This window comes from Rana temporaria, chromosome 8 (assembly GCF_905171775.1).
Source record: "Rana temporaria chromosome 8, aRanTem1.1, whole genome shotgun sequence".
NCBI classification, from domain to species: Eukaryota; Metazoa; Chordata; class Amphibia; order Anura; family Ranidae; genus Rana; species Rana temporaria.
This window is the reverse complement of record NC_053496.1, coordinates 171,110,855-171,135,549: the sequence shown is the minus strand read 5'-3', so window position 1 is coordinate 171,135,549 and position 24,695 is coordinate 171,110,855. Positions and strand designations below refer to the sequence as shown.

The following is a 24,695-nucleotide window of genomic DNA, read 5'->3' as shown; positions in this document are numbered from 1 at the left end:
CATTAATCCCCTGGGCTCCCGAAAACCATTGGTGCTCCAGAAACATTGGTTTTTGGTGGAACAACCCTTTTTTTTTTAAACTTTCTGAGGATTGATTATTAAATTATGAATAAAACGATGGTGACTCTACAGCAATCAGAACCAAGCTTCTCCTTTTCTTTTCTCTTTTTTTTTATTTTTATAGCAGATCTGCCGTTTTGGCAAGGTGACCCAAGGTTCTTCTGTGAAAAGTACAACACTGCCTTTCTTAAAACGAACTATGTATACATATCACAGTACAGATAGGTGTCTGTGCATGCAGGCGGGGGGTGAGTTCCCTTTTAACGATGGTGGGTGGAGCCACATATTTGGTCAACTACATCCAGAACTGCTGGCCTTAGAAAAGGTAGATTGTAGAGGCATGGATCCAAACGTACGCATCCCCCCTTTCCGGCTCGTTGGCTCTCATTAGTGAGGGACATGGACAACTGCGACTTCTTGGAGTAACCAGACAATGTGACCAATCCGGTAATGGATGGGGAGCCGTCACTTTTCCTTTTTTTTTTTTTCTCTCTTGTTACATAATTAAATTTTATACTGTGGAATAAGCAAAGGGCAAAAAAAATAAAAAACTGACAATGTTAAAATAAAATCTTTATGCCTGTACAGGCAGTGAGAGATATGACTTTTATACAACTGCTGTGCAGCCTTGCGATATACAAGCCGCCATCTTGGGCTGGGTGGAGGCAGAAAACTGGCAGCTGGCAACGTTCTGTGAAGTTACTGGGCAGGAAGGTGTGTAGCAAATTATCTCCCTCCACCCCCAAACCCCCCACCACCATATATCTAATTATCTCCTGAGACATATGGCCAGATTCAGAAACAGTTACGCCGGCGTATCAGTAGATACGCCGTCGTAACTCTGAATCTACGCTGTTGTAAATTTAAGCGTATTCTGGAATCCAGATACGCTTAAATTAGGCTAAGATACGAGCGGCGTAAGTCTCCTAAGCCGTCGTATCTTAGGGTGCATATTTACGCTGGCCGCTAGGTGGTGCATCCGTTGAGTTTGGCGTAGAATATGCAAATGACTAGATACGCCGATTCACGAAAATACGCTTGCCCGTCGCAGTAAAGATACACCGTTTACGTAAGGCGTTTTCCGGCGTAAAGTTATTCCAACAAATAGCTGGCCTAGCCAATGTTAAGTATGGCCGTCGTTCCCGCGTAGAAATTTGAAAATTTTACGTCGTTTGCGTAAGTCGTCCGTGAATATTTTTCATGGTTTTAACTGGAGTTGCACACAACTTTTACCAGTCAAAACATTTGTAAAGTACCTGCACATATCTGTAATTTTACCCGGCCTCCCACCACCACCTTTCCTATGGACTACGAGTTGGTGCCTCAGCTCTGGTGATTCCTCCACCCTTGCAATGCCTTTTAAGCATCTTCCCCCTTCTGTCTAAAGCCTCGTACACACGATCGGATTTTCCACGGACCAAGCCTCAGACTTTTGTCCGAAGATCGTTGGCTGTGAACTTGTATTGCATACAAACGGCAAAGAACTGTTGGCCAAGAAACATGAAACTACGTTTTTTTCAGCTCTTTAGCGCCACCCTATGGGCAACTTCGGCTATTGTTGTCTTATGGTGACCATTGCTTCCGAGAATGCGTGTTTGTACTTTAGATTTTTTATTTTTTTTGGACTTGTGTTGTATACACACGATGGGATAATCCGACAACACACATTTGTTGTCGGAAAATGTTAAAGCATGCTATCCTACATTTGTTGTCGGAAATTCCGACAACAATTGTTCGATGGAGCATAGAAACGGTCGGATTATCCGACAGCATCCTGCCATCCCACAATTCCCCCTCGGAAAATCCAATTGTGTGTACGAGGCTTAAGTTTAAACTCCTTGGGGCAGATCCACAAAGAAATTACGCCGGCGTATCTATTGATACGCCGGCGTAATTTCAAAATTCCTGCGTCGTATCTTTGTTTTGAATCCTCAAAACAAGATACGATGGCATCTCGGCTAGATCCGACAGGCGTACGTCTTCGTACGCCTTCGGATCTTAGATGCAATTTTTCGGAGGCCGCTAGGTGGCGTTTCCGTCGTAATCCGCATTGAGGTTGCAAATTGGCTATTTACGGCGATCCACGAACGTACGTCGGCCCGGCGCATTTTTTTCCGTCGTTTGCGTTCGGCTTTTTCCGGCGTATAGTTAAAGCTGCTATATGGTGGTGTACTCAATGTTAAGTATAGCCGTCCTTCCCGCGTACAATTTTAAATTTTTTGCGTCGTTTGCGAATAGGAATTCGTGTAGAATGACGTCACCGTCGTAAGCATTGGCTGGTTCCGGTTTAATTTCGAGCATGCGCACTGGGATACCCCCAGGGACGGCGCATGCGCAGTTAAAAAAAAACGTTGTTTACGTCGGGTCATGACGTATTAACATAAAACACGCCCCCATCACTTCCATTTGAATTCCGCGCCCTTACGCCGCAACAGATACGCTACGCCGCCGTAACTTACGGCGCGGACTCGTTGTGGATTCAAACAAAGCAAAAGTAAGTTACAGCGGCGTAGCGTATCTTAGATACGCTGCGCCCGACGCAGATGTATGTGGATCTGGCCCCTTATGTGACGATTTTCAAAATTTTCTGATTCCGATGTTGTGTGGTGAGAACTGAGATAGAAAACAAAAGTCTTTAGACTGTGAGCTGCACCATGCTTGATCTGCGGTTACCAGTTGGTTCGTGTGTTGGCCTGATGCCTCCGTTGCAAGACCACCCGGGGGCACCAGTAAGGTTTTCTAGTTTCAGTTTTGAAACCCTAGGACAGTGATGGCGAACCTTGGCACTCCAGATGTTTTGGAACTACATTTCCCATGATGCTCCAGTACACTGCAGAGTGCATGAGCATCATGGGAAATGTAGTTCCAAAACAGCTGGAGTGCCAAGGTTCGCCATCACCGCCCTAGGAAGTTATGGTTTTTCTACATCATTATTACGTTATGGTCAGTACCACCTGGGACAGATGGAAGAGGAGTATTCAGAGAACACCCGCATGCATACACTTAAACCCAAGTTTTTTTGTTTTGTTTTTTCTTCATATCGTGGACCCAAGTTTTGATGTTCTAGATTGCTAGGACGGTACTGACTGATGAAGAAGTTATCTCTGTGAAATAATAAAGAAATGCCAATGTGCTTGATTTGAAGCAAAAACAAGGAAAATGTTTTTGCTCAATTAAATTGTAAAAAAAAAAAACTACTATTTGTGATCTCCTGTGTTTTGAGTTTTTCTTTCCAATCATTTGGTTCATGGTTGACCGTCCTACATTCCAGGATCTAACGGCTGGTACACTCAATCAGAAAACTACTGCTTTTGAAGCAATTGTACGATAATCTGATCGTTGGTACACAGATTTTCGAGAGCGGATCGCCGCAGTTCATCCAAAAGTATCTGAAGAGACAAACGCAAAAAAAAATTCTCGTATGAAACCAGATCGTATGATTTTTATTCATTCAGCACAGTATTCGTCTCTGAAAAAAAATTGGAAGACCACGAAAGAATACAACACAACACATTACATCACTTCTGAAGTTGTATTCTGTCGTACGAGAATTTTGGTAAGTTTCGTTTCTTCATTTTTAAAAAAGGAAGAAAAATATAAACTTACCAAAATTCTTCATTTAACCAAAGACCTGGCCACTTTTTGCGATTCGGCACTGCGTCGCTGTAACTGACAATTGCGCGGTCGTGCGACGAGGCTCCCAAACAAAACTGGCGTCCTTTTTTGCCCAAAAATAGAGCTTTCTTTTGGTGGTATTTGATCACCTCTGCGGTTTTTATCAAAAAAAGAGCGACAATTTAAAAAATATATATATATTTTTTACTTGTTGCTATAATAAATATTGCTTTTTTATTTTTTTTAACTATTTTTTTTCTCAGTTAAGGCCGATATGTACCGTATTTATCGGGGTATAGCGCACTCCCGCGTATAGTGCGCACCTCTAAATTTGCCCCCATTCCTGTGGATAAAAAATAGTTTTTTGTACTTACAGTTTTGGTGTCTTGTGCGGCGTCCGTCTGCGGCTTTGGGTGTCCTCTTCGTCGGGTCCGGCGTCCTTGCGTCCTCCCCGCTCGTTTCCCGCGCTGAGTTTTGAATACTGCGCCAGCATATACCGAGCGCAGTACACTCGGGCAGGCTCGGCAACTGTCGCGCTCACGTCCAGGACGTGACCGCGGAAGAAGCCGAGACTGGCCGACTATACTCGAGTGTACTGCGCTCGGTATATGTCAGCGCAGTATTCAAAACTCGGCGCGGGTATCGGCGTTTATCGCGCACCCACGATTTTGCCCTGATTTTCAGAGCAAAAAAGTGCGCGATATACGCCGATAAATATGTTTTTTTTCTACGTATTTTTGTAAAAAAAATCGCAATAAGCGACTGGTTTGCGCAAAAGTTATAGCGCCTACAAAATAGGGGACAGAATTATGATTTTTTTTATTATTTATTTTTTTACTAGTAATGGCGGCGATCCGTGATTTTTATTGGGACTGCGATATTGCGGCGGACGTATCGGACACTTTTGACACAAATTTGGGACCATTCACATTTATACAGCGATCAGTGCTATAAAAATGCACTAATTACTGTATAAATGTGACTGGCAGGGAAGGGGTTAACACTAGGGGGTGAGCTTTCTTTTGGTGGTATTTGATCACCTCTGCTGTTTTTATTTTTTGCGCTATAAACAAAAATAGAGCGACAATTTTGAAAAACAGCAATATTTTTTACTATAATGAATATCCCCCAAAAATATATAAAAAAAAACGTTTTCCTCAGTTTAGGCCGTATTCTTCTACATATTTTTGGTAAAAAATTGCAATAAGCGTATATTGATTGGTTTGTGCAAAAGTTATAGCGTCTACAAAATAGGGGATAGTTTTATGGCATTTTTATTAATATTTAGTTTTTTTACTAGTTATGACGGCGATCTGCGATTTTTTTATTGGTACTGCAACATTATGGCGGACACATCGGACGCTTTTGACACATTTTTGGGACCATTGTCAGTTTTACAGTGATCTGTGCTATAAAAATGCACTGATTACTGTGAAAATTTCCTCCTTCCGCCGAGGGGCTGCTAAGGCGAATAGTCAGATCGCCTTTTGGCAGCCCCTCCCTGTAGGCGATCGCCTGGGACACGTGACAGGTCCCAGGCGATCGCCTGTCCAATCGGATTGCGCAGCGTCGCTCGGGCATGCGCAGTGGGTGCCCGGCCGTGAAGCCGAAAGCTGTCACGGCCGGGTGCCCACACTTAGAATGAAGACGCCGGCCGGAGAGGGGGGGGAGCGGAGCCCCAGCCGGCGCGTTGCTGGAACGTAGAGCAGGTGAGTGTATGTTTATTAAAAGCCAGCAGCTACACTTTTTGTAGCTGCTGACTTTTAATAAACATAAAAAATGACTTGAACACCCCTTTAAGGTTTCTCTCCTGTGTGAGTCTTTTGGTGGGACACCAGTTCTGAATAGCACCTAAAATACTTCCCACACCCTGAACACAACAAGGTTTTTTCTTTAGGGTGGGTCTGGTGGGCACCTAAAATTAATACGGTCATGTGACCTCCCAGAATCCTCCTCACCTCTCCGGTCAGCTCTGTGTTTTATTAATAGAGATAAGAGTGACGTCATGTGACCTCCCAGAATCCTCCTCACCTCTCCAGTCAGGTCTGTGTTTTATTAATAGAGATAAGAGTGATGTCATGTGACCTCCCAGAATCCTCCTCACCTCTCCAGTCAGGTCTGTGTTTTATTAATAGAGATAAGAGTGATGTCACGTGACCTCCCAGAATCCTCCTCACCTCTCCGGTCAGCTCTGTGTTTTATTCATAGAGATAAGAGTGATGTCATGTGACCTCCCAGAATCCTCCTCACCTCTCCGGTCAGCAGTTAGGCGATCTCCTGGGTAAGCCATAATATCCTCTAGTCTAGGTCATCTTGCTCAGAAATGGTGAGGGAGCGAACTCTATTAGGGAGGACGCTGTGCAGAAGAGCGCAGAAATCTGAAGACGGAATGAAATGACGCAACCGGCCAGAGGAGACGGGAATCGCATTTGGAGATATTCTGGGATGTATCGGACTCCCAACTCCGAATCAGATCTTCCTATTGGTTCCCTGTGAGCCCAAAGAAAACTATAGGATAATTTAAAGTGGAGTTCCACCCAAAAATGGAACTTCCACTTTTCGTAACCCTCTGTCCCTCCGGTGTCACATTTGGCACCCTTCAGGGGGAGGGGGGAGCAGCTACCTGTCTAATACACCCCACTTCCTGACATAGATCACAGCGGTGATCTACGTCATGTCCAGCGCCTACACTATCCTCCCCCGCTGTCTTCTGGGAAACACACAGGTCCCAGAAGATAGCGGGGACCAGTGAGGACACGCAGCGTGGCTCGCGCATGCGCAGTGAGGAACCGGGAAGTGAAGGCGCAAGGCTTAATTTCCTGATTCCCTCACTGAGGATGGCGTCAGGGGCAGCCGAGAGCTGAGCGCACCCGCGACCCGGTCCGCTGGAGTCCCGCGATCGGCCCCCGGAGCTGAAGAACGGGGAGAGCCGCGTGTAAACACACCTTCCCCGTTCTTCACTGTGGCGCCGTCATCGATCGTGTGTTCCCTTATACAGGGAATCACAATCGATGATGTCACACCTACAGCCACACCCCCCTACAGTTAGAAACACAGATGAGGTCACACATCACATCAGCGCCCCCTTGTGGTTAACTCCCAAACTGCAATTGTCATTTTCACAGTAAACAATGCATTTTTAATGCATTTTTTGCTGTGAAAATGACAATGGTCCCAAAAACGTGTCAAAATTGTCCGAAGTGTCCGCCATAATGTCGCAGTCACGAAAAAAATCGCTGATCGCCGCCATTAGTAGTAGTAAAAAAAAAAAAATAATAAAAATGCAATAAAACTATCCCCTATTTTGTAAACGCTATAAATTTTGCGCAAACCAATCGATAAACGCTTATTGCGATTTTTTTTTTACCAAAAATAGGTAGAAGAATACGTATCGGCCTAAACTGAGGGAAAAAAATGTTTTTTTATATATTTTTGGGAGATATTTATTATAGCAACAAGTAAAAAATATTGCATTTTTTTCAAAATTGTCGCTCTATTTTTGTTTATAGGGCAAAAAATAAAAACCGCAGAGGTGATCAAATACCACCAAAAGAAAGCTCTATTTGTGGGGGAAAAAGGACGCCAATTTTGTTTGAGAGTCACGACGCATGACCGCGCAATTGTCAGTTAAAGCGACACAGTGCCGAATCGCAAAAAGGGGCCTGGTCCTTTAAGTGGTTAAGCATTATATATATATATATATATATATATATATATACACACAAACACACACTATATATCTATAGATATATAGACATATATATATATATATATATATATATATATATATATATATATATATATATATATATTGTGTATATATATATATATTTTTTTTGTTTTATGTTCAGAATGATACTGTATATCTATCTGTATACATATCTAAGTATCTATATCTACCTATATCTAGATAAATAGATCTAGACATTATACAGAAGATATTTGTTATTTAATCATGAAATTCTTAGACGAAGGATGATCAGAGCTTTCCATTGGTCAGCTCCTGTGCAATTCCCACCCCTGGAAGTGCCTGCCCCTCCTCCCTTCTCCTCACGAGTCTTTTCCCGCGTCTGCAAAGAACCCCCTAAATTCCCCCGAACCACGCCCACTCCCCTCTACCGCTTCCGGCGTTTGCGTTCCACCAACTCTCCCCACCGCTTGCACAGTCCTGGTGAAACGCACAGAGCGAAAGTGGGTGGGGGGGAGAATCCCGGAAGTAGGTTATTTCCGGGTCTGCGAAGAAGGGGGTAAGAGTTGTGTGTGAGGTACTGAGGGGTCAGCATGCTGCTGAGGGGAGGGAGGAGATATATCCTGTACACCACTGTATATATTATATGATTGGGAGGTAATAATAATAATAATATATATCGCTGTGTGTTTCTAATATACAATGATAGAAGTTATTTCCTCCATAGACTATAGTTGTGTTCTCTGGGGATAGATAGGATATAATTACACATACATGATCTCTATGGTGGGTGGGAGGATTGGAATGTCCTGAGGGGGTGATAGATCTGATCGAAGGATAACTAAACCCTCGTACATACCATGAGATTATCAGAAGAACGATCGTCTGGGGGTTTTTTGGGGGGTTTTTTTTTGCACGCCGGTCTTATATTGGAAAAAAAAAAGGTTCCGAAAATTCTCGTACGCCAATAAAAATTCGCAAAGCGATGTATTTGTATTGTATTTTCGTACGACAGCCGCGCTGATTTAACCACTTTCTGCTGTAAGTGGTTGCGTTATCCTGACTGGATGTCATGTGACGCCCAGCAGGTTAACAGCCACCGCACGCCCATGGGGGTGCAGCATCGCGACGATCGGTGTGTCAGTCTGACGCACCGCTACGTTACCGCCCGGCCATCATTCTGCTGTAAGTGGTTGCGTTATCCTGACTGGATGTCATGTGACGCCTAGCAGGATAACAGCCGCCGCACACCCATGGGGGTGCGCATCGCGACGATCGGTGTGTCAGTCTGACGCACCGCTACGTTACCGCCCGGCCATCATTCCGCTGTAAGTGGTTGCGTTATCCTGACTGGATGTCATGTGACGCCCAGCAGGATAACAGCCGCCGCATGCCCATGGGGGTGCGCATCGCGACGATTGGTGTGTCAGTCTGACGCACCGCTATGTTACCGCCCGGCCATCATTCCGCTGTAAGTGGTTGCGTTATCCTGACTGGATGTCATGTGACGCCCAGCAGGATAACAGCCACCGCCGCATGCCCATGGGGGTGCGCATCGCGACGATCGGTGTGTCAGTCTCACGCAACGCTACGTTACCGCCCAGGCAATCAATCCGCTGTAAGTGGTTGCGTTATCCTGACTGGATGTCATGTGACGCCCAGCAGGTTAACAGCCGCCGCACGCCCATGGGGGTGCAGCATCGCGACGATCGGTGTGTCAGTCCGACACACCGCTACGCCGATCTCAGTAAAGAGCCTTCGTTGGAGGCTCTTTACCACGTGATCAGCAGCGTCCAATCACTATATAAATAGGAAGAGCCGTTGATCGGCTTTACCTCACTCGCGTCTGACGCGGTGGTGGAGGGAGGAGGATTGTGACAGACGCTAGTAGAGGAGAGCAGCCAATCGGCTCTCCTCTACTAGCGTCTGTCACCATCCTCCAATCAGCTGCTCTCTTGACAGGGGGGGTCTGTGCTGATTGTCTATCAGGACCACCAGGATGCCGGAATGGACCACCAGGGATGGCCACCCCACTGGACCACTAGGTATGCCACCTAGAGATCTCAGTAAAGTGCCTTCGTTGGAGGCTCTTTACCATGTGATCAGCAGCGTCCAATCACGATATATAAACAGGAAGAGCCGTTGATCGGCTTTTCCTCACTGGCGTCTGACGCGATAGTGGAGGATGGTGACGCTAGTAGAGGAGAGCCGATCGGCTGCTCTTCTGACAGGAGGGGGGGGGGGGGTCTTTGCTGGTTGTCTATCAGGACCACCAGGATGCTGGAATGGACCACCAGGGATGGCCACCCCACTGGACCACTAGGTATGCCACCTAGAGATCTCAGTAAAGTGCCTTCGTTGGAGGCTCTTTACCATGTGATCAGCCATATCCAATCACGGCTGATCACGATATATATAAACAGGAAGAGCCGTTGATCGGCTTTTCCTCACTCGCGTCTGACGCGAGGGCGGAGGATGGTGACAGACGCTAGTAGAGGAGAGCCGATCGGCTGCTCTCCTGACGGGGGGTCTGTGCTGATTGTCTATCAGGACCACCAGGATGCCAGAATGGACCACCAGGGATGGCCACCCCACTGGACCACTAGGTATGCCACTCAGACCACCAGGCAGCTGCCAATCAGTGCCCACCCACAATGCCTGCCAGTGCTACAAGGTAGGGTTGTCCCGATACCAGTATCTGTATCGGGACCGAGCTGTAGTGTTTCCCGCCACGCCACGTATAGACACTCCCCCTTGCTCGGGATTGGACGGGTGATCTGTCCAATCTTGAGCAAGGGGGAGTGTCTATACGCGGCGGGGAACACTACAGCTATTCAAATGAAAGCTGTGATGTTCCCCGCACGCTGTTTAACCATGCGGCGGCGGCATCTATGTATGGGGGGACATGGCTGCATATATGGGGGGACATGGCTGCATATATGGGGGGACATGGCTGCATATATGGGGGGACATGGCTGCATATATGGGGGGACATGGCTGCATATATGGGGGGACATGGCTGCATATATGGGGGGACATGGCTGCATTTGTGTGGGGACATGGCTGCATATGTGTGGGGACATGGCTGCATATGTGTGGGGACATGGCTGCATGTGGGGGGACATGGCTGCATCTGTGGGGGGACATGGCTGAATTTGTGGGGGGACATGGCTGCATATGGGGGGGACATGGCTGCATCTGTGGGGGGACATGGCTGCATCTGTGGGGGGACATGGCTGCATATGTGGGGGGACATGGCTGCATATGTGTGGGGACATGGCTGCATATGGGGGGGACATGGCTGCATATGGGGGTGACATGGCTGCATCTGTGGGGGGGGTCATGGCTGCATCTGTGGGGGGACATGGCTGCATCTTTGGGGGGACATGGCTGCATATAGGGGGGACATGGCTGCATATGTGGGGGGACATGGCTGCATATATGGGGGGACATGGCTGCATATATGGGGGGACATGGCTGCATATATGGGGGGACATGGCTGCATATATGGGGGGACATGGCTGCATTTGTGTGGGGACATGGCTGCATATGTGTGGGGACATGGCTGCATATGTGTGGGGACATGGCTGCATGTGGGGGGACATGGCTGCATCTGTGGGGGGACATGGCTGAATTTGTGGGGGGACATGGCTGCATATGGGGGGACATGGCTGCATCTGTGGGGGGACATGGCTGCATCTGTGGGGGGACATGGCTGCATATGTGGGGGGACATGGCTGCATATGTGTGGGGACATGGCTGCATATGGGGGGGGACATGGCTGCATATGGGGGTGACATGGCTGCATCTGTGGGGGGGTCATGGCTGCATCTGTGGGGGGGACATGGCTGCATCTTTGGGGGGACATGGCTGCATATATGGGGGGACATGGCTGCATATGTGTGGGGACATGGCTGCATCTGTGGGGGGACATGGCTGGATATATGTGGGGGGACATGGCTGGATATATGTGGGGGGACATGGCTGGATATATGTGGGGGGGACATGGCTGCAATATGTGGGGGGACATGGCTGCATTTATGTGGGGCGACATGGCTGGATATATGTGGGGGGACATGGCTGGATATATGGGGGGGGACATGGCTGCATATGTGGGGGGACATGGCTGCATATATGTGGGGGGACATGGCTGCATCTGGGGGGGACATGGCTGCATATATGTGGGGGATATGGCTGAATATATGTGGGGGGACATGGCTGCATTTGGGGACACATTTAAAAAAAAGTATCGGTATTCGGTATCGGCGAGTACTTGAAAAAAAGTATCGGTACTTGTACTCGGTCATAAAAAAGTGGTATCGGGACAACTCTAGTCTGAACACTGACAAGCTGACCCCCCCCCCCCCACCCCTTCATTCTCTGCAGCGCTCATACGTCTGTTTCCCGAAGACCACCTCTGGATATGACGCTGAGCACGTGACCTCAACTGCTTTGGTCGACCATGGCGAGGCCTGTTCTGAGGGGAACCTGTCCTGTTATACCGCTGTATGGTCTTGCCCACCGTGCTGCAACTGAGCGTTTCAGGGTCTTGGCAATCTTCTTATAGTCTAGGCCATCTTTATGTGGAGCAACAATTCTCTTTTTTCACATTCTCAGAGAGTTCTTTGCCATGAGGTGCCATGTTGAAATTCCAGTGACAAGTATTAGAGAGTGAGAGCGATAACACCGAATTTAACACACCTGCTCCCCATTCACCCCTGAGACCTTGTAACTCTAACGAGTCACATGACACCGGGGAGGGAAAATGGCTTAATGGGCCGAATTTGGACATTTGCACTCAATTTTGTTGCCAGCGGTTTAGACATTAATGGCTGTGTGTTGAGATATTTTGAGCAGATTTACACTGTTATACAAGCTGTACACTCACTACACAACATTGTAGCAAAGTGTCATTTCTTCATTGTTGTCACATGAAAAGATAGAAGAAAATATTTACAAAAATGTGAAGGGGTGTACTTACTTTTCTGAGATACTGTATTTTACTGTATATCCCCCCTCACTCTGCCTCTTTTCTTTCTCTCTATTCCCTATTCTGCCTGTGTTCCTGCTTGCATTCCCCTCCCTGTCACTGTATCCCTCTCTCTCTCATCCCCCTCTCTCCTCTCTCTCTCTCTCTCTCTCTCTCTCTCTCTCATCCCCCTCTCTCCTCTCTCTCTCATCCCCCTTTCTCCTCTCTCTCTCATCCCCCTTTCTCCTCTCTCTCTCTCTCTCTCTCTCTCTCTCTCTCTCTCTCATCCCCCTTTCTCCTCTCTCTCTCTCTCTCTCTCTCTCTCTCATCCCCCTTTCTCCTCTCTCTCTCTCATCCCCCTCTCTCCTCTCTCTCCTCTCTCTCTCTCTCTCATCCCCCTCTCTCCTCTCTCTTAACCCCCTCTCTCAAAACCCCCACTTTCCTCTCTCTCTACCCCCTGTCTCCTCCCTCCCTCTTAACCTTCTCTCTCCTCTCTCTCTTAACCTCCTCTCTCTCTCTCTTAACCCCCACATGCCTCTTTACCCCCCTCTCTCTCTCTCTCATCCCCCTCTCTCTTAGCCCCCTCTCTCTAAACCCCCACTTTCCTCTCTACCCCCTGTCTCCTCTCTCCCTCTTAACCTTCTCTCTCCTCTCTCTCTCTCTCTCTCTCTCTCTCTCTTAACCCCCACTCGCCTCTCTACTCCCTCTCTCTCCTAACCCCCTCTCTCTCCTAACCCCCTCTCTCCTCTCTCTTAACTCCCACTCTCCTCTTTCTCTACCCCATCTCTCCTCTCTCTCTCTACCCCCTCTCCCCTCTTTCTCCCAACCCCCCAACCCCCTCTCCCCTATCTCTCTCTACCCCATCTCTCCTCTCTCTATCTACCCCCTCTCCCCTCTTTCTCCCAACCCCCTCTCCCCTATCTCTCTCTACCCCATCTCTCCTCTCTCTATCTACCCCCTCTCCCCTCTTTCTCCCAACCCCCTCTCCCCTATCTCTCTCTACCCCTTCTCTCCTCTCTCTTGACCCCCTCTCTGCTCTCTCTCTACCCCCTCTCTCCTCTCTCTCTTAAACCCCTCTCTCCTCTCTCTCTTAACCCCATCTCTCCTCTCTCTTTTAACCCCTCTCACAACCCCCTCTCTCCTCTCTCTCTTAACTCCTCTCTCTCCACGCCTCTCTCATCTCTCTCTCTACCACTCTCTCCTCTCTATTAGCCCCCTCTCTCTTAACACCCATTCTCCTCTCTCTACCCCTCTCTCCTCTCTCTCTTAACCCCCTTTCTCCTGTCTCCCTCTCTACCCCCTCTCTCATTTCTCTCTTAACCCCTCTCTACCCCCTCTCTCCTCTCTCTCAACCCCCTGTCTCTCTCTACCCCCTCTCTCTCCCTCTTAACCCCTCTCTTCTCTCTCTTAACCCCCTTTTTACTCTCTCTAATAACCCCCTCTCCATCACTCTGCTTTTTTATCCCAACTTTACCTCTATCGTCTATCTTTCCAATCCCTGTTGCTCTTTCCCTCTTTCTCTACAACCCATGTCCGCTCTCTCTATCTGCCCCCACACCCCTTTAAATCATTTCTCTGTATCCCCCACTATCTGTCTATCCCAAATCTCTCCCTGTCCTGTCTCTTAACACCCCCCCCCCCCCCGGCCTCTCTCTCCATCCCGACATTCTCTGTGTCCTTTCTCTGTATCCCCCCTCTCTTTCCTTTCTCTCTATCCCCTCACCCCCATCTCTCTGTCATCTCTCCACCCCTCCCTCTCTCTGTTTCTCTACCACATCCTCTCTGTCTCTCGTCCCTCCTCCTCCAATCAATCTTCCCCTGCCTCTCTACCACCCTTCCCTATATCTATACCCCCCCCATCTCATTCTTTCACATTTTATTGTCACATGTACAGACATGACCCCCAAAGATTTCTACTGTGAGCAGTACTGCTACCAAGGAGGTGTTAGAGCATTGTGTGTGAACTGTACTCACCATAGTTATTCCCATTCCAACACAATCCAATCCTCAAATCACCTTCCATTGTCTTCTAATTGTACCTCTCCTCCACCAGGATTTCTCTACAAGGGATGTACCAAAGATGGACAGGAACAGAAAGGTGATGACCAAGAAGATATTGGACCTCACCATGGAGATCATCTACCTGCTAACTGGAGAGGTGAGGAGGATTCTGGGAGGTCACATGACATCACTCTTATCTCTAATAATAAAACACAGACCTGACCGGAGAGGTGAGGAGGATTCTGGGAGGTCACATGACATCACTCTTATCTCTATTAATAAAACAGACCTGACCGGAGAGGTGAGGAGGATTCTGGGAGGTCACATGACATCACTCTTATCTCTATTAATAAAACACAGAGCTGACCGGAGAGGTGAGGAGGATTCTGGGAGGTCACATGACATCACTCTCATCTCTATTAATAAAACACAGACCTGACCGGAGAGGCGAGGATGATTCTGGGAGGTCACATGACACCACTCTTATCTCTATTAATAAAACACAGACCTGACCGGAGAGGTGAGGAGGATTCTGGGAGGTCACATGACACCACTCTTATCTCTATTAATAATACACAGACCTGACCGGAGAGGTGAGGAGGATTCTGGGAGGTCACATGACATCACACTTATCTCTATTAATAAAACACAGAGCTGACCGGAGAGGTGAGGAGGATTCTGGGAGGTCACATGACATTACTCTTATCTTTATTAATAAAACACAGAGCTGACCGGAGAGGTGAGGAGGATTCTGGGAGGTCACATGACATCACTCTTTTCTCTTAATAAAACACAGACCTGACCGGAGAGGTGAGGAGGATTCTGGGAGATCACTATTAGTTATTTTCAACTTTCTCCTCCTATCTAGAAATATGCAGCAGTGAAGATGACATTTATTGAGGGTCTTTTACAAGGAATGTATCCACCTGCCCTAGAAGGCCAGAGCCCCATTTTGGAGCATGCATCCTATTCTCTAGAACGTGAGAGGAACAATGACGAGAAGATTATAGAAGTCGCACAGAACATCATTGATCTGCTGACAGGAGAGGTGAGCGGTGCCGGGAATTCTGGGACATTATCAGTAACAGACAAGGGATGTGTCTGGATGGTGACGGTATCATTGTGTGTGTCAGGTTCCTATAAGGTGTCAGGATGTCACTGTCTATTTCTCCATGGAGGAGTGGGAGTATATAGAAGGACACAAGGATCTCTACAAGGACGTCATGATGGAGAATCAGCCGCCCCTCACATCACCGGGTAAGAGGAGACTTTATTGTAAAGGAGAGAGCAGTACAGAGGCTCCACCTAGATCCCCCATCATCTGATAAACACATGGAAACAAGTTATTCAGTCACTGTGTGTGTTTCCTACAGATGGTTCCAGTAATAGAAATCCCCATTCTCCGTATTACCGGGATTCCTTTCAGGAAGATCACACCATCCCTCACCATCAGCAGGTAAATAGAACTTAGAGTCTCACCAAAGTGAAATTCGTTATTTTTTGCTTCTTTTTTGTTGTTTTCTTATCTGTTTCCATTTTACGTTTAGGGTGAAGATTTGAATGACGGGACAGTGCCATATGTAGAAGAGACATCTTCAATGGCTGATGACCGATGTCTGCAGGATATCCCTCCAGAGATCAGCAGAGGTGAGTCATTATCAAAAAAATTATTTTACCTTCTTGTTATTTTACAGTTATGATATACACCCACCGGCCACTTTACTAGGCACACTTTGCTGGTACCGGGTTGGACCCCCTTTTGTCTTCATTCTTCGTGGCATAGATCCAACAAGGTGTTGGAAACATTCCTCAGAGATTTCGGTCCATATTGACACGATGGCATCACACAGTTGCTGCAGAATTGTCAGCTGCACATCCCAATGGTGCTCAAATGGATGAGATCTGATGAGTGTGGAGGCCATTGGAGGACAGTGACCTCATTGTCCAGTGGTGAGGTGATTTGAGCTTTGTGACATGGATCATTATCTTGCTGGAAGGAGCCGCCAGAAGATGGGGACACTGTTGTCATAAAGGGATGGACATGGTCAGCAACAATACTCAGGTAGGACGTGGCATTTAAACGATGCTCAATTGGTACTAAGGGGCCCAAAGTGTGCCAAGAAGATATCACCCCAACCATTACACCACCACCACCAGCCTGAGCCGGTGATACAAGGCAGGATGGATCCATGCTTTCATGTTGTTTACACCAAATTCTGACCCCACCATCTGAATGTCTCAGCTGAAATCCAGACTCACCAGACCAGGCAAATTTTTGTCCAGTCTTCTATTGTCCAATTTTGGTGAGCCTGTGCGAATTGTAGGCACAGTTTCCTGTTCTTAGCTGATAGGAGTGGCACCTGGTGTGGTCTTCTGCTGCTGTAACCCATCTGCTTCAAGGTTCAATGTCTTGTGCGTTCAGAGATGGTATTCTGCATATCTTGGATGTAACGAGTGGTTATTTGAGTTACTGTTGCCTTTCTATCATCTGGAAGCAGTCTGCCTATTCTCCTCTGACCTCCGACATCAACAAGGCATTTTCCTCCTACACAAATGCCGCTCACTGGATATTTTTTCTCTTTCGGACCCATCTCTAAACCCGAGCGATGTTTGTGTGTGAAAATCCCAGTAGATCAGTTTTTGAAATACTCAGACCAGCCCGTCTGGCACCAACAACCATGCCACGTTCAAAGTCACTTAAATCCCTGCTCTTCCCCATTCTGGTGCTCGATTTGAACTTCAGAGTTGTTGCCATGTGATTGGCTGATTAGCAATTTGTGTTACCAAACAATTGAACAGGTGTATCTAAGAAAGTGGGTGGTGAGGGTATGTTGTAGTGAACTTTTCCCTACAATAAATAAATCATGTTTAAAAAAATAAAAATAAGGGCAAGAAAACATGGAAAGATTAAAATGTTGTATTTCCCCGCAGATGCACACCTCACCGGGAGACGCTCAGAGGAACGTTCCACCTGTAGAATGATCAAGGATGAAGTTGTAGAAGATTCTCAAGGAGAAAACCGTGTTACCCCCAATATCCATCCAGGACCTTACAGTGCAGATACATCTAATTCCAAGAATTCTTTTACCAAAGAGGCACATTCTGTTTTGCCAAGCGTCCATTTTGGACTCCAGAATGTGGATAGGTCAGTCAATCCATCTATTTCTGAGGAACCCTCTCCCATGGAGTTGGATACTATTGGCCCAAATATCCCTTCAGCACTTAGCAGATCGCCAGATCTCTCTTTCCCCATTGAACCTCCCGATAAATTGCACACTGCCCCAAATATCAAACACGAGCCTCATGGATCCCCCCACCCCACTAATCCCCAAGAATCTTCTCTTGATGTATCCTGTACTCTCTCCCCAAATATCCATCAGAGGCTGCAAAATACAGACGATTTGCTGGATCTCGCTAATCCCGAGGAATCCACTCAAGATAAACCCCATACTGTTTCCTCAAATATGAATCTGGGGCTTCACAATACGGATCGACCACCAGAGTCTAAAGAATCCTCTCCCGTTAAGTCTCGCACAATTAACTCAAATATCCATTTAGAACTTAAGAGATCACCAGATTCCTCTCATCCTGAGAGATCTTCTTCTGCTCAATCACAGACTGATGTAAATATTAATTCAGGAGTTGATAGTTCAGACAGAGCAGTAGATGCCTCCAAGCCGAAGCAATCTTCTCCTATAAATGCCTATATTTTAACTCCAAGAATCCATTCAGCACATTATGGATCTGGATCATCTGCCTTTTCCTTAAGTACCCCTCCAGGAGTTCCTAGTGTGGATAGATCAGCAGATCCCTCTAATCCCAGAGAATCTTTTGCGACCAAATCACATTCTGTTACCCTAGATATGTATCCAGAACCCTCCAATGTACATGGATCACCCGTTCCCTTAAATCCTGAGGCATGCCATCCCATGCAGTCACAAACTGCTAGTGCAGATATGCATTCAGAATGCCACAGATCACTGGATCCCTGTTGTGTTGGTGAATCGTCTACTACTTCAAATACTATTCACGATGTCTATTCAGGACCTCACAATGTGGACAGATCACTAGATCCTGACAAATCGTCTGCTACATCACATACTATTCCGAATGGCAATTCAGGACCTTACAGTGCGGAAAGAATACCGAATCCCTGTTCTCTTAATAAATCTTTTGCTACATCACATACTTTTTCGAATGGCAATTCAGGACCGCACAGATCGCTAGATCCTGACGAATCTTCTGCTACATCACCTATTTCACATGTGAATCCAGGACCTCACAGTGCAGAAAGATTACCTGATCCCCATTATCTTGACAAATCTTTTGCTACATCACCTACTACTATTCCACATGTCAATTCAGTAACTCACAGCGTGGACAGATCACAAGATCCCTGTTATCCTCAGGAATCTTCAGCTACATCACACACCATTGCAAATGTCAATTCAGGACCTCACGGTGCAGAAAGATTACAGGAGGATCCCTCTTATCCTCATAAATCTTCTGATACATCACCTACTATTCCAAATGTCAATTCAGAAGTTCACAATTCTGATAATCCACCCGATCCTGTTAAGTCCTGGGTATCTTTTCTCATGAAGTTACATGCCAGTGGATCAAATATGCATTCATCTCTTACCACATCACTGAATCTGTCTGACCCCGATGACTCTTGTGATAAGCAACTTCCTGTCCCAAATATGAATTCAGGATTTCGTACTTCATCCAGATCACCATTGTTTACTAATCTTGGGGAATCCTACCCTGATAAATCCAATGCTGTCACTCCAAACCTCCAACCAGATCATTATAATGTAGATAGAATACCAGACCTTGCTCATCCTGGAAAACCTCAGACTGTCACCCAAGATGTTCATCGGGAATTACCCAGTGTGGATAGAACACCAAGTTCTCCGGGATCCTCTCTCACAAAGTCTCATGTCTTAATCCAGTCAAAATTAAACAAATCTCTGGATCCCTCGTATTCTGTTGAATCTTCTACTTCATCACAGACTCCGGCAAATATACATTCAAGTTTTGACAAGGCAGATGGGTCAACAGATTACCTTGATCCCGGAGCATCTTCTCTCCTGAAGTCACATACCGTTAGCTCGAATACCCAGGCAATGATTAGAAGATCACTGGATCCTTCTTACCCTGTTGAACCCTCTGAAATATCGCATACTGCCCTAAATATCAATGCAGGACTTCACAGTACAAGCAGATCACTGCATTCCTCAAATCCCAATGAATCGTCTCTTGATACATCCCATACTGTCACTCAAAATATCCATCACTGTGCAGATAGAGCACTGTATCGTACAAATCCAGAGGAATCCTCTGCTGAAATACCCGACGCCCCAGATATCCATCACAGTGTGAATAGAACACCGGATCCTGAGGTGTCCTGCCCTATGAGGTCACATAATATTACCTCAAATACATATTCAGAGTTTAATTCTCCAGATCCATCTGACAAATCCTCCCTTGAATCACATACTGCTCCTCATATCCATTCAGGCCTACAGACCACAGATAGTTCTCAGGATCCCCCCATTGATTATTTGTTATCCAATAAATTACTCATTACCTTGAATGTCCATCCAGAACTTTACCTTATGGATAAATCATCCATTCCTTCTTATCCCGAAGAATACTCTTCCATTAAGTCACTAATTATTAGCCCAAATATCCGTTCTTTACGTGGGAGATCACCGGATCCTTCTTCTGATGAACCTTCTGATAAATTGCATACTGCTCCAAATATCAGTCTTGGATTTCAGAGTGAGGACAGATCACTGCATTCTTCTTATTCCGAGTTATGTTCTGTCGCCCCAAATATCAATTCGGAAATTCACAGTGTGGATACAAGCCTGGATCGTGAGGTATCTGATCACATGAAATCACAGACTGTTACCACAAATTTACATTCACTTAACAGATCACCAGATTCGTGTTATCCCGATGAATCTACTGCTAAGTCACATTCGTCCCCAAATAACTACGCAGGAGATCACATTCAAAGCAAATCACTAGAATCCCACATAGCTGAGCTATCTCCTCCCAATGTATCACTTAATGTTGACTCAAATGTCCTTCCTGAACATGACATTGCAAACAGATCACCCAACAGCTCTTGTCCTATGGAATTCTGTCCCATTAAGTCATCCATTGTTTCCCCCGATATCTGTTCATTTAACAGATCACCAGATTCCTATTATTCTGATGTATCCTCTGATGAATCACCCTCGTCTCCAAATATCCATGCAGGACATCACAGTGAAAACAGATCACCAGATCTCTCCATAGCTGAGCAGTTTTCTCCCAATGTATTACTTAATGTTGACTCAAATGCTCTACCAGAACATCAAAGTGTGGATAGATCACCCAGCCACTCTGATCCTAAGGATTTAATTCCCATGGAGTCACACACTCTTATGCCAAATGTAGGATCAGCATTCCCGAGTGCGGACCGATCACCAGGTCCCTCTAAACTTGACGAATATTCTATTGATGCATCAAATATTCATCCAAAAAGCTCTATTAGATCTCTGGATCCGATTTATAATCCCGAGGAACCTTCTCCTACCAAAATGTATACCGTTTGTCCAATTACTCCTCCAGGACTTCAGATTGTAGATAGATCACCAGATCCTGAAGTATCTTTTCACGCAATGTCACAATCGGTTAATCAAGATGCTCATCTAGAACGTCACAATGTGGATAGCCCACCCAGTCCCTCTAACCCAAAAGAACCTAGCTCCAGGGAATTACCTCCTATTACAACAAATATTCTTCAAGAACTGTGCAATGCTCCCCCATGTCTGGATTCCTCTGGCCTTAACACAATGTCGCAATCAGTTTCTCAAGATGCTCCTCTAGAACGTCACAATGTGGATAGCCCACCCAGTCCTAACCCAAAAGAACCTGGCTCCATGGAATTACCTCCTATTACAACAAATATTCTTCAAGAACTGTGCAATGCTCCCCCTTGTCTGGATTCCTCTGACCTTCACACCATGTCACAATCAGTTACTCAAGATGCTCCTCTAGAACGTCACAATGTGGATAGCCCACCCAGTCCCTCTAACCCAAAAGAACCTGGCTACATGGAATTGCCTCCTATTACAACAAATATTCTTCAAGAACTGTGCAATGCTCCCCCATGTCTGGATTCCTCTGGCCTTCACACAATGTCGCAATCAGTTACTCAAGATGCTCCTCTAGGACGTCTAAATGTGGATAGCCCACCCAGTCCCTCTAACCCAAAAGAACCTGGCTACATGGAATTACCTCCTATTACAACAAATATTCTTCAAGAACTGTGCAATGCTCCCCCATGTCTGGATTCCTCTGGCCTTAACACAATGTCGCAATCAGTTTCTCAAGATGCTCCTCTAGAACGTCACAATGTGGATAGCCCACCCAGTCCTAACCCAAAAGAACCTGGCTCCATGGAATTACCTCCTATTACAACAAATATTCTTCAAGAACTGTGCAATGCTCCCCCATGTCTGGATTCCTCTGACCTTCACACAATGTCACAATCAGTTACTCAAGATGCTCCTCTAGAACGTCACAATGTGGATAGCCCACCCAGTCCCTCTAATCCAAAAGAACCTGGCTACATGGAATTACCTCCTATTACAAGTATTCTTCAAGAACTGTACAATGCTCCCCCATGTCTGGATTCCTCTGGCCTTCACACAATGTCGCAATCGGTTACTCAAGATGCTCCTCTAGAACGTCACAATGGGGATAGCCCACCCAGTCCCTCTAACCCAAAAGAACCTGGCTACATGGAATTACCTCCTATTACAACAAGTATTCTTCAAGAACTGTGCAATGCTCCCCCATGTCTGGATTCCTCTGGCCTTCACACAATGTCACAATCAGTTACTCAAGATGCTCCTTTAGAATGTCACAATGGGGATAGCCCACCCAGCCCCTCTAACCCAAAAGAATCTAGATCCTCGGAATCACCTCCTATTACAACAGATATTCTTCAAGAACTATGCAATGCTCATCGATGTCTTGATTCCACGGGCCTTCATGAGTCTTTTCAAGCTCCCGCCCTAAATATCTACTATGAAAATCCTAGTGCTCATAATTTAGCTGATCCCTTTGGTCCTGAGGAACTTGCACCCAATGGGTCTCTTGCTAACACGCCAACTAACCATCCAGAAATTTGCAGCTTGGATAAATCACCTAAATCCTCTGAGGAATCTTCTTTGGAGAAGTCATATTATGTTCTCCCAAACATCCAATTAGAACCTCACAAGGCTGATCAATCCCCAGACACCTCAAATCTTCAGGAAACCTCTTTCAAGCAGACATTTACGGTTACCCCAAATAATGCCTTGGCACTTCATCAAACACTGGAAGCCTCTAATTCTGAGGAGCATTCTCAAGATAAGTCACGTGCCCTAACCATAAAACCCTCTAACCCGAGGCCGTCTCTTCCTGACCGATCGGGTTGTGCGACTGGAAATGCAGATAAAAATGGTCTCAGAGAAATTTCATGTCCAGTATGTGGCCGAAGTTTTAGACGCCAGCCAATATTTCTGAAACATTGGGGAATTTACTGTGGGAAAATCTTTAAAGAAAAGCCTTCTCGTAAGAAAAAACCTGACAAAAAGTCATCCCCACCTGCTAAACGGGGAAAATTGTTTAAAAAGAAAGAAGTTGTTCTCAAAGAACCAGATACTCAGCAGTCCACGGGGCCTTATCCATGTCCTGAATGTGGGAAATTCTATTCGCAGAAGTCAAATCTCCTCCAGCATCGGAGAATTCATACCGGCTTGAAGCCCTTTTCCTGTCTACATTGCGGGAAGACATTCACCAAGAAAATAAGTCTTGTGACTCACATCCGAATTCATTCTGGGGAAAAGCCATTCAAGTGCAAACAGTGTGGGAAATGTTTTGGCCAGCAGGGTCACCTCGATAGACACCGCAAAATGCACACTGGGGAGAAGCCCCATCCATGTCCTGAATGCGATAAATCCTTCCTTCAGAAATGTGATCTGGTTAAACACCAGAGGATTCACACGGGACAGAGACCTTATCTGTGTCCTGAGTGTGGGAAGTCCTTCACGGAAACGTCAGGCCTTAAAAGACATCGAAGACTTCACCGGTGAGAAATATCGACTACTGTGATTTTCTTCAAGACACCAAATCTGACCCATCACAAAATTCACACAAGATAAGCGGGAAACCTAATCGGAAGACCAGGTCCTGAATTTGATAAAGCCTTCCTTCGGAAATGCTATCTGGTTAAACACCGGAGGATTCACACAGGACTGAGACCTTATTTGTGTTCTGAGCGTGGGAAGTCGTTAACGGAGACCTTAGACCTTAAAAGACATTGACGATTTCATAGGCGAGAGATATTGACTACTGTGATCTTCTCCAAAAGACCAAAGACTACTGACATATTGACTACTGTGTTCTCCTCTAATGCACACGGTCAGAATTTCCAACAACAAATGTTCGATGTGAGCTTTTGGTCGGATATTCTGACCGTGTGTAGGCTCCATCGGACATTTGCTGTCGGAATTTCCTACAACAAATGTTTGAGAGCTGGTTCTCAATTTTTCCGACAACAAAAGTTCTTGTCGGAAATTCCGAACGTCTGTATGCATGCTCGGAATCATTAAACTTAATTTTTCTCGGCGCGTCATAGTGTTGTACGTGACCGCGTTCTTGACGTTCGGAATTCCCGACAACATTTGTGTGACCGTGTGTATGCAAGACAAGTTTGAGCGAACAGTCTGACGGGGAAAAAAAAACACTGTTTTGTTGTCGGAATGTCCGATCGTGTGTACGCAGCAATTTAAGACCAAATCTGATCCATCACAACATTCGCACAAGAGAAGCGAAAAGCCTAATCATTGATAAATCCTTCCTTCAGAAATGCTATCTGGTTAAACACCAGAGGATTCACACGGGACAGAGACCTTATCTGTGTTCTGATTGTGGAAAGTCATTCACAGAGACATCGGGCCTTAAAAGACATTGAAGACTTCATCGATGAGAGATATTGACTACTGTGATCTTCTCCAAGAGACTATATCTGATCAATCACAACATTCATATGAGAGACGCAGGAAGCCTAATAATTGAAGACCATTCAGTGTCCAATGTGGAGGACATTTAGAGAAGATATTAGACTTTAGTAGGCATTAAAGGATAAAGATAAGAAGAAGCCATCTCCGAATTCACCAATGGACGTTCCAACCAAAACACCAAGGCGGGTGGGAACAGTGCCAAGAACATCTCAGCGCTTCCCAAACCTTCACCAATGGACGTTCCAACCAAAACACCAAGGTGGGTGGGAACAGTGCCAAGAACATCTCAGCG

At 46.2% G+C, this 24,695-nt stretch overlaps 1 protein-coding gene across 1 annotated transcript; it reads left to right on the top strand.

The window, feature by feature from the left end:
- The first annotated feature begins 15,557 nt into the window (after positions 1-15,557).
- On the top strand, positions 15,558-23,871 carry LOC120909352. The gene is made up of 4 exons (XM_040321103.1): positions 15,558-15,590; positions 15,707-15,789; positions 15,881-15,980; positions 17,265-23,871. Exons 1-4 carry the CDS (start codon positions 15,560-15,562, stop codon positions 23,471-23,473), a joined length of 6,423 nt encoding a protein of 2,140 aa, XP_040177037.1. The 5' UTR covers positions 15,558-15,559; the 3' UTR covers positions 23,474-23,871.
- Positions 23,872-24,695: the final 824 nt, after the last annotated feature.

What these genes read in the sequence shown, in the direction of transcription:
- LOC120909352 (XM_040321103.1), top strand. Translation starts at nt 15,560, where the DNA reads ATGGAGAATCAGCCGCCCCTCACATCACCGG. An exon ending in GCCGCCCCTCACATCACCGG is followed by an intron (nt 15,591 to 15,706) that starts GTAAGAGGAGAC and finishes TGTTTCCTACAG; the next exon opens with ATGGTTCCAGTAATAGAAAT. An exon ending in CCATCCCTCACCATCAGCAG is followed by an intron (nt 15,790 to 15,880) that starts GTAAATAGAACT and finishes TTTTACGTTTAG; the next exon opens with GGTGAAGATTTGAATGACGG.